General features: G+C 36.3%; 1 protein-coding gene and 1 long non-coding RNA gene across 2 annotated transcripts; one reads left to right on the forward strand and one right to left on the reverse strand.

Moving 5' to 3' along the window:
* The first annotated feature begins 1040 nt into the window (after nt 1-1040).
* LOC126373620 (enhancer of split malpha protein-like) lies at nt 1041-1935 on the forward strand. The gene has a single exon (XM_050019821.1). The coding sequence runs from the start codon at nt 1086-1088 to the stop codon at nt 1560-1562; it is 477 nt and encodes a 158-aa protein (XP_049875778.1). The 5' UTR covers nt 1041-1085; the 3' UTR covers nt 1563-1935.
* A 1073-nt stretch (nt 1936-3008) lies between these two features.
* Nucleotides 3009-3876, reverse strand: LOC126373622 (uncharacterized). The gene is made up of 2 exons (XR_007567335.1): nt 3668-3876; nt 3009-3434 (listed from the first exon to the last, which is right to left on the reverse strand). It is a non-coding gene; the product is annotated as an uncharacterized LOC126373622 (long non-coding RNA).
* Between the last annotated feature and the right edge of the window lie 7423 nt (nt 3877-11299).

Here is an 11299-nt window from a genome sequence, read left to right on the forward strand (position 1 = left end):
ACCCCATTGGCTGAGCAACCACTATCACCGCTACAGAGATTTCTTTTTAACTAAATTTTTTGTAACTCTCTTCGGACGTATGATGAAAAAATTCTACATGTTTGGACCGGTACGAGCCGAATATTTGTGTGTAGGTGGCATTTTATGTTTAGTAATACTTTTTGTAAACAAAATGCTAATGAATAATTCAAATGCTTGATCTAAGATAGGGTTAAATTACTGAGGTCTAAAGCATTCCTTAACAACTTTCTTGTGGATTAAATCCTTTATTGCAGGTCAATTTGCATGAGGCAAATCCTTCAGAACTCTATGCGACAAATGGTGTCACACAAACAATTGCTTCCCCTAATCACCTCCATGCGCTAAAGTATCAAGTGCATCATTGTCACGCGACTTGCGCGTGAGCAACGCAGGGGTCAGAGTTCCCCTTCACCCCTCGTGACTTGGTGACCTCGCCCCTTGCACGGGGCGATAACAATCCTATTGTTATCCTCGGCTAATGAATGCCATGTGTTGTTTGCCCACCGCTGGGCGTGTGGACGGCACGTGGACACTCTTCCCATAGAAGCCCTAATCACATTTGTAAAAGCACTTAATATGCACTCGTTTCAGCCAAAGAATTGAGAACACTTATGAGTAAGCTTGAAATTATTTTATGAAATATGCAATAACGAATGAGTCATGCGAATTTTTCTCACTTAGTTACTTTCTTAAAGTACTTACCTACTTCCCGCGGTCTACTTAAGTCATATCCAACTACAACATTCCTCGAGCGAAAAATCAAGTAAAAGTCTTTGAATCTTATCTCATACAGATGACCAAGTACGACTTGTTATCATAACACTATAATCAACTTGCTACGATGGTAAAATTGATAAAGTGGCATTACGTATGAAAAACATATTAGGGTATCGAGTTATCCACTCGGTTCACCCACACACACAAGGGAGCTTTTTCACGCACAGAGCTTTTATGTCGGGGGCGGCCCGACCGGTATAAAAGGAGGCCGCGCTCAACCAGCCCCACATTCCCGCCTGTGATCTCACTAGCGATACACGTACCCAGCTATTTCCACTCTTACCAAAATGTCTTATTACGCTAACAACGAATACATCATCGCAACAAACAACTCGATGAACGAGAACAAATACAACAGTGAGAAGATGAAGAACAGCGGCCTGAAGGCGCTGCTGAGACCGTTGATGAAGATGATCAAGAAGACGACGAAGCGCGTTCCCGCCAAGACGTGCGACACGTGCTACGAGGACGAGCAGAACTCGAGCAACGAGTCGTTGGAGCGCAAGATCTACGCCGAGATGGAGACGTGCCAGCCCGGCGCCGCCTTCCTCGTCTACAACGAGGACTCGACCTACGACCTCGTGCCCGTCACACGTGACAACTTCTACGTACCGGTGCACTTCGCCCGCACCGACGCCGGCACCTTCTTCTGGACCACCGTCTCCAAGCCCGAAGCTGACTTCGCAGCCGCGCACTGCTACACCGAGTGCCAGACCGCCGAGCAGCAGCACCCCATCTTCCACGACCGCTGGGTCCAAGCCTAGACTAGACCCACGCCTTCGACAACAATCAGTGTCTTCCGTGAAACCAGTGCCTGCTCCGTTGGTTTCTGCAATCGTCTGTGATGTTAGCTTTAGTATTAGATTCTACGGTGCCATACTAGTGTTAGGTTAGAGTTAGGGCTTGCTCAATACTCGTGATAACTCCTCGAAAGCTTTAATTGTAATTTCGAATCGCGTTGTGATATTTTGAATATTGTATTGTATAACACTTAGCGTTAGGGCGTAGTGATCGAATTGTGATCTTCCTATAACTGAGCTTTAATTGTTTTAGGAATAATAAATTATTTTTATTTGTAAGAATATTCTGATGATAAAAGAATGAAGAGTTGAAAATAAAAAAAAGATATTGAACATATTCCTTGCTTTCATTTGAACACCATAATAAACCTTTACACACAAATGACACAGTAATAAACATATCATTGAAAATACAATCGTTAAAGCACAATGCGTTGGTAATACGGTAGTCGTATCACTTTTATAATACTGGTATACTAATAAGACTGGTCTGGGAGGCTATAAAGTTTTATGCGAGTCGTGTTGGAGTCTTATTCTGGCGGGTTTAAAAAGTGGTCGGGCGAGTGGTCGGCGGCGCGAGCCACGGCCCGTGGACACTGGTCACTCGCTGGTCGCGCCATAGCGGGAGAGCGGCAACTATACGCTCGCACGTGCAGCGCCCGCGGCGCAGCTACTGGCTTTAAATGGTCGCTTTTTACAACAACTTTTCTCTCTTGTTTTAAAACGAGTGGCCTACCGCTATTAATTTGGTTGAATCAAGCACTGTGGTTACCTAGTTAAATGCAAATCATTGTTGTATTTTTCTTGTGCTCACATGCATTAATAATTTTATGGAATAAATTTCACCGCAGTAGTTAAAATAATAGTGATCGGTGATAATAATTCTTTATTACAAGCAGAAAATCAAATTAAGATAACATTTTGAATAGGTAGCAAAATCTAAGCCATGCTTTTGTATTTGGTCTGAGAACCTTGCACACAATCAACCTTATTTATAACAACATGCAACAACTGTAGACAACACCATTATTTCTGACCATGCAACAGTCAACAACAAAACGAAGGGTAACTAACCTACTTAGTATTTATTTTTAAACTATTAACAATAATTATTTTGCATCATAAAATTCAGTGCTGTTTTAAAATCTACAACAATCAACAACACAACAACAACGCACACGCAACACGTCTGTTTCTACAATTGAAACAGATAAAAAACCAAAACTCATTTTCATGGCATTCTATACTTAACCATCAATGTACCTAAATAGCCTATTATAATATGCCAGACCCAGGCCTCCCCTCAGTCAACCGGAGGGGGTATATGTAGGGGAAGGCCGGGCATAGTGGATACCTTAAGGTATTTAAGGTTATAGCAGAAAAGGTTTACAATACAAAAACAAAATAATTATCACAAATCAATCTTTATTTATTGCTCTTACAAATACGAACATCAGTAACCAAGAATATTTAAACAATAATCAACTGCAGTTAAAATAAAAAAAAGTACGATTGTATTCGCTTTGCCCGGTACCCCGGGTAAAGCGGATACAGCACTTGGGCAAAGTGAATACCCATAATCAGACTCTGAAAATATAGAAATAACTTTGATTAACTGAAACAAATAACTTTTATTGACCATAAAATTATAAAATTAAGATTGACAATTGTCACAGGAATACCCTTATGTGCCATCAAAAGCAGTTAACAATCTTCGTGACACCATTGTTGACAAATGTCACATCGAATCCAATTTTCAATTAGTTTACCGTCTTCTTTTATATATATTTTCCTAATCATCGGTGAAAACAGTTTTTTTTTATATTTATTCATCATCTGAAGTAAAACACCTTTTTAGATAATAAGTCATCAGTGGATATGGTATCCACTTTGCCCTACTCACTTTGCCCCACTAGGTAAATTTTGAGCTTAACACATTTCATGCAAAAACTAATAATTCTGACTTTCTGTTAAATATACCATAAAAATCTACTTTGGTATGCTACTGAATTAAGACATTCCTAAGAATCAAGAACTAGTAATATAGGAGAATTAATCAATGTACTTACCGCTTAAAATCAATCTTTTATTTACGAAAACACAAATCTCCACTCCCCGGAAGGGACACGACGCGGCCTCTCGTTTCTATGTTTGCCGCGTATTAATCCAAGATGGCCCGACGTAACAGTAGTGGTGTGTTGAATTAACATCTAATATTTTAGGAGTAGTGAGGAGTATTCGCTTTGCCCGGGGTATTCACTTTGCCCAGCCTTCCCCTAACTATAGCATCTACTTAAATAAACTGCCTTTCAACCATAGAATTCAACTAAATAAAAATTCAGTAAGTTGGTAATGCAAAAAGTTTTTCATGGCATTGTAACTAAAAAAATCCTGCAAAATTGTGCAAACCACCCCCAGGCAAAACATGTTCCAACCTGTTGCAAGATCGCACCTCCACAGGTCGAGACATGTTCGAAACCATTTATAAGTAAAAAAGCCATTATTGTGCAAAGTATTTATACAGATAACAAAAGTCAGTGGTGCTCTTATTTTTCACACAAAGCGCGAAGGACAATGCTGATTTCGTATTTTTTTAAAGATGCACGTGCGTGCTTTCTCTATCAACAGAAGTAATAAATCGTTTGGCTTTTGTTAATGCCACTTATTTCTTAAATAATAATAGAATTTAAAAAGACATGCATATTGGAAATTTCCCAGTGTTGATAGATACCTAATTAAAACACATAATAACGGGTTTTTATTAGCGCGTTTAAAGCAGGGATATGAGACTCCCGATATTAGTTACCTATTAGAACACTATATTTTGTTAGTATTAATTATTTATTACAGTAAATCCTGGATAACTAAGATGTCAAGGGAGCACTTAGTATTCCTCTTACCTCTTCTCTTAGTATCACGGATACAGATTTATGAAAAATATAGTGGGTTCCATTGATGGAGTTGGGAACAGTGATAATCTCAGTTACTTACAGATGTTTAATTATTGTTGTCACATGTAATTGCGTTTTCAAATATCATACTCATCTTCTATCGTGTGGGTGGGTTGAGAGGTGAATTACCAACCTGAGCCGCCAAAGGCCCCTGACATGGCTCACGTAACGACTACATACTTACATCAGTAAGTAGTAACCGGGACCAACGGCTATCAAACGAAACGGGGAATAATAATAATGGGGAATGGGGTATCATACGAAATGTATTATGTAATATCCCCACCAGGTACAACGAGGTCAACGTTAAAAACCACTGCGAGATTTCAGCTAAGTACTATCCAAAAATTTCAGTAAACAAGGTAATTTATTAGTATCCCAATTACAGACGAAATTATGAGGGTAAAACTTGAAGGACCAATCCCAGATAAAAAGGTTTCTAATGTACCTTTAAAAGAGGTAATTCGGTACAGAAGTGTCGGGACCTCAACATGAGGCTACAAAGGTTTTTCACTTATCACCCCGGTTTCAACTAGTTATTTAGTAAAAAAAATGCGGGATTTACTAGATGCACTAACTCTACCAAGTGTCTGCCATCATAGATCCCTTTATTTAAACAAACTACCAAAAACGAGTCCAATAAACATAACACTAAAGCTCTACATAATATTATGTAAAGCAATAATCAAGTTAAAAAAAATATTAGTGACGTCACATTAGTTTTCTTGTCAAAAGATGAAGCCTCAAAAATTCTAAATACAATAGAAATCATATCATAACAATAATTATTCATTGATTTGATTACTGTCCAAACTCTGTAACAAACTCTACAAACATGAAGTCATAAAAAACTCTGTTACAACTAGACTAAGCAATTACTAATTTTAATATGTGTTATCAGTTTCTATCAAATTCACACACAATCAATAAACCAATGCATTTTTTTGTGTTTGCAGAAATGCAAAACCAAACCAACACAATTTACAGTAAGCAAAAACAGCATGACAATTCTTTAATCGCGTTGAACCACCAGTTCTTTCGCGAACTATCCAGCAAAACCTGCTATGCTAATCGGTGGCTATTGATTAAAAAGTGGCCAAGAATACCGCTAGCCAAGTCGTCATAATTACGAGCACCGTCTCAGTCTATAATGCGAGGCTCCGATAGCCCGGTAATAATACCATACGCGACTCGCCCGTGAGAAATTTCGGCAGATGTACAATTCTTGACGCGGTAGGACGAGTGAGCGCTTATCTTTTTTTTCTCAAGTTTAATAATAAGTTCGCTCCGTATCGCGAGGCTTCGTGAGTCATCGACCATTGTGAATGCACGTGTTCGATGCATCTCGGACGCTCGGGTTAGAAAGGATTTTTTTGCAACCCTTATTTCCAATTCCGCAACTCTTGCAAATTTTGGGTTATATTTTTTTCGGCGTTCTAATTTCGAATGGCTTGTACTTACTTTAGACACGTGCATGGCAATTGTCAGTTTGGAATGTTTGTAAAATGTCGAATTTAAATGGATGGACGCACACGCACAGGTAGAAAGGATTTTTAGGCTTAGATATTTTCAGGGTATTATTAAATCTCTACGTGTGCTCGTGTGCAAGACCTCCGAGAAAAGATGAAGAAAGGGCTTTCAAATAAGTTATACTTTGTTTTGTTTTTCCTTTTATTTAAGTACCTATTTGGCAATATGTGCTAACATTTTGTGCCGGTATAAATGTCCCTCAATCTAGTCAATAAAACGTTTAATCCGTTGTCAGTGTCTTAATTCAAAATAGGAAATGGTTTACACAATTACACATTTCGTAAGCTTAAGAATGGGCAATTAAATCGCGCTGAACATCTGTTATTACAGTCATGATGTATGGCTAATTGGAGATTGTGGTAGTTAATTAGTTTTCAATTACACTTTAATTGGTTTTTGAAGCAGTTGATGCGATCCCGATAAAAGCAATTAGAGTAAGTGAACGGGTTCACGCGGCAAACTTGCAGGAACTATTACTATCATTATTGTTCCACTGCGTTATAACTGAATCAATTTTATTACACACCCATTATAAACACATGCTGGCGATTGGTTCCGTCATATAAAAAGCCGACTAATAGATATGTTCATCGTATTCCCATGCTTATGAGTGTGAAGGCAGAGTTACGAGTCGTCATTAAAAAAACTTCACATTTTTGTCATATATACGTATTGTTATTCCAAAACTCTACCCGTAATCGTAATATTCATAATTACCTAGTTCATATAGCAAATGTAAATTGTTACTTGCAATAAATTTATTTTATTCTTACTCTTCTTATTCTTATTACATGCCGTTGTCTCTATTTTCTTCTGCCGTCTAACCGCTAGATAAATAAAAGAACTATCGAAATAAATATTAAAACATATACTTACACAATACTAGGTAGGTAATGAATTCAATATCTTGCTAAGTCTTTAGCATTCAAAACAGATTCCATACTGTTCAGCAAACAAACTTTAAAAAAAGAACAGTGACAAATACACTCCAAATAACGTTAATTTCTAAATTATCCTGCCAATAAAAATAACGTTATTTTGAATCTAGTTTGACCACTACAAATAACTACGGTTATTATAGCCAATTATTGTTTAATCTTCACGTTTTACTAGTTTCATTATTAACACTAGTTAATAGCATAAACAGCTACATGCATATTTATTATAAATTATTCTTAATATTATTGTTTTGGTCACTAAATATCGTTGATAATTAGGTACTTATCATTTTTAGAAAAAGCATTTCTGATAGTATACTTGTGGCTGGCTTTTCTGATCCAACGCAAGAGGCGCATACAAAGGTAAAGAAACAAACAGCCTTCAATTCAAGTGCGATACACTTATGGCGTCCCTGTCATCTTTCAAGGGTATTTCGGCTTTATTGATTCAAAATAAGTCATAGTTTAGTGATAAACAGGTGGAACAAAGAGTACAGCTGTGCAATCAAACTGTGGTTTGGAAAAAGTATGATATCATCCTTGTATATAGGAGGTATGGTACGAGAGTCAACATTCTACTTGCGTCAATCCGTGAGCTGGCAAAAAAACACTTAAGGCTAAGTCCTTCAATTGGCGAAAATTACTTTTTAGTAGGTAAAATTTACGTAGTTTGTACTGGTTAGTGGCTTCATGATAAATTATTCCCATTTACATATAATAATGTAGGCCCTTCGTATGACACACACGAGAAGGAAAAGTACACTAAACATATGCAATTATGTTCTATAGTATAAATGCAATAGTACTTTCATTACACACAATGATTATTGAAAAGTATATAAATCACTAATGCAGTCAATATTATATAAATTGTTACTGACTCATAAGTGAGCAATTGTCTTAATTACAAATATCTGAAAATACAGTTACATTTACCTAAATACTTAAGGGATTACTTTCAGAAAGACATTCTTTAACTGATACAAAATCGATTTTATGTGAAACCTTTCTCGAAAAAATCAAGTTCATTACAGTACCTACCTACTCGTACAGTTCGTACGAATTCGGTGACCAGTTACCTAAACCGGCGAAGCGGACAAAAAAATACATTCTCCTTAATTAGAGTTAATACGAATGAGTCAACCTCTGTTTACAAATGTAGTTACACAACTGATAAGACTTGTTTAACCAATGTACATCAACTGTATTGCTACCAGATTACTTTGGCTATCGTCGTCAATGACTATATATGAAGTATTTCGTACTAGTGTTGAACACTATTGTAGATACTGCATATTAATTAGGTAGGTGAACGTAAAGCTGCATTAATTAAATAACCGTAGTAATTCACAAACATATATGTATAATAGAAATTATTTCATCAACTCCACGTATTTCGCTTTTGTATTTGTATACGTGGGTAATGTCTTCAATCACACAACAACTAATTGAACAAAATTTTCCACTTTTCCATTGACACAAACACAAAAAACTTCCACACTAACACTGAAAACTTTCAGCACTATCACTTGACGCCTAGACTGCACATTTCTAATCACCACACTGAACCGTTACTTCCTGTTCGAGTACTCGAAAATAACTGAACTCAAAACTGTAAAGTCTATTAAATATATACAAGTAACCCCTGGGAATTCCCGCGAAATCTTCCCCTAATAAACTTTGACCTACAAAGATACTATTGTCTGGTGATCTATTGTCTTGCAAACACTTCCTACTCCCCTAGGGTTCTTTTTCATAAGGACATTACCGCTCTTCCTTATGTTAGTTCAACGGTTTGCCGCTAGGTGGCATGGTAGCCAACTTATCATGTGAAACTTTCATTGCGCAATTATTTTTGGCGGGAAGTAAAAAATATGGCCGGAAATTGTGCTAAGTTGCGAAATATTTAAGAAAAAACATTTCACTTAAGGTAATTACGATGAATCATCAATAAAAGTAGTACGATTAAATCAATGCGGTAACGAATTTTCAACAATGATAAATTGAAAATAATAACAACTTTTTGTTATTTCTTTATTTATTGTTAAACCTGTATCTGTCACCACTAACCAAACCAATCAATCAATCAATCAATAATACTTTATTGCACAACAACATATACAAAGGACATAAACATACGAATAAAACATAAGCACAATAGGGGACCAAACATCAAGTTACCCTGACCAACTAAAGAGAAACTATTATACTCCTTAAAGTAACTTCTTCACTAATTGGTAGAGCCAATTCCATACTGAAATCAAACAATAACAAAACAACATAGACAGAACTTTATTGCACTTGTACTACAAACTACAGTAACTAATGGACAATACAATAACAATACAAACACTCGTCAATCGACTATAAGTTATTGTCACGACTATCAACCGCGTGGCACTCCAAAACAATCGCACGCGCACGTTTGACTTTTATTTGTTAGTAAGTATTTGCTCAATGACTCTCACTTATTGATATTTATTTATTTATTTAAGGTACATCAACAATGCGGGCACATTATACATAATAATCTTAAACATCTATCATTTTGTAGTTCTAAGTGAACAAAAACACATGAATCTATAATCAGTCACGTGTTCTGAAAAAACCTAAATAATTATGACAATATTAGTTCACATTCACGAGAATTACAGGTTGTGGCATCTCATTCTGAGTCAGCTGGTATTCCCTAAAAGTTGTAAAACTGAGCTAAGGACACCAGATAAATGGTTACATTTATAGGTTACTATAAGTATAATGCGAATTAATAAAGGTTTAGTTGGTTTATGCGTAAGTTGCCTGACGCAAGGTTACCCGACGCATAAAAAAAGTTTTCACAATATAGCAATAAGACCGACCCAACGCGTAAAACTATATACGCATTATAGGTACCTACTTCTACTTCTATTTACGTAACTACAAACAATAATAGTAGTTATTACTAGTAATAATGGTAGTCAATAAAGAAACTATCTTTTATTGAAGCTTCAAAGGCAATAGGAGCAATAATTTTGACATTTGCTTCGCATTATTTAAAGGTTAGAGTCTATTAATCATCGTATCAGTAAGATTGTGTAAGATATTTATAAAAGGCGCCAATAAAAACAAAAATGTAGCAGACCTCCGTTCATACAGTATTAATTGCTCTATTATATCACACGTTACATACGAGGTTGGCTAATTGCTTGCTTACAAGTAAAGATCTGAATCAGAGTACTAAATATAGTATTGCGAATAAGTATAGTACTTGCTTATTATTATTTTAGTGCACTCGTACAGTAGCGCTAACATGCGCAAAGTGATAAAATTTTGTCACGGTCATATTATCGATTCTGACGATATCATTATATCGTTTTGACGATTGGTGCTAATATGTGAATTCAAATAAGTCATGACGTTCTGTCAAAATACGAACAAAGTCACGTGGTACGTATGTTAGGGAAAAAACAAACTTTTATCACGTTGCGCATGTTGCCCTGCTGAACCATGATACATTTGACTGAAATCTTGTCATTTTCAGCAGAATGATTCTCGATAAATAAAAGCTACATTTCATGAAGGCAGCAATGTAAAAGTTAGTATTTTTTTACACTTTCTTAAAGACCACAAAAATCTTTCAAAAGTAACTCACAAAACATAAACAATATTTAGATTATTCGTAAAGATAGCAAATATTGCAGTACGTAATTTAGTGATTGGTAATGAATGACGCATGCGCGGGACCGGTGCGCGCGAGCCGTGGGAACGGCGACAGTTGTGCGCGCGATCACACCACCTGCCCCCCGCTAAAAAAACACTCCCAATTCGAATTCGGAACGATTTGCTCGACCTTGCTTATTAAAGGTTTTTTGTAGTTCACAAACTTTACTTGTTTTTCGTGTGCTAATTGGAACGTGTATGAAGCTGAGATTAATTAGTGATAGTACTTACTTATTTCATATTATTTGGAATGCCGTCAGCAATCTTATTTTTACATGTTTTGTCTTATCATATAAACATTATATAATATATATAATAATACTACTTAATATACAAAAAGGAAAGTGAAAGTGCAACAAAACTTTTCGCAAGATTATTTTAAAAATATCACAATATGATTGTCGTACTTTAAAATGCGTGGGATAACATGATGCAATTGAGCAAAATATACAGTTGGATCTCACAGTAATTTACTCTAAGCCTTCATGAGACGATAAACAAAGTAGAGGACGGCCCGTACCGGTTCCTTTATCTCAATTTACACGCGACCATCATCCCGTAGATCCGCTAAGTCCAAGTTTTT

Source organism: Pectinophora gossypiella, chromosome 16, assembly GCF_024362695.1.
Source record: "Pectinophora gossypiella chromosome 16, ilPecGoss1.1, whole genome shotgun sequence".
NCBI classification, from domain to species: domain Eukaryota; kingdom Metazoa; phylum Arthropoda; class Insecta; order Lepidoptera; family Gelechiidae; genus Pectinophora; species Pectinophora gossypiella.

What these genes read in the sequence shown, in the direction of transcription:
- LOC126373620 (XM_050019821.1), top strand. Translation starts at nt 1,086, where the DNA reads ATGTCTTATTACGCTAACAACGAATACATCATCGCAACAAACAACTCG.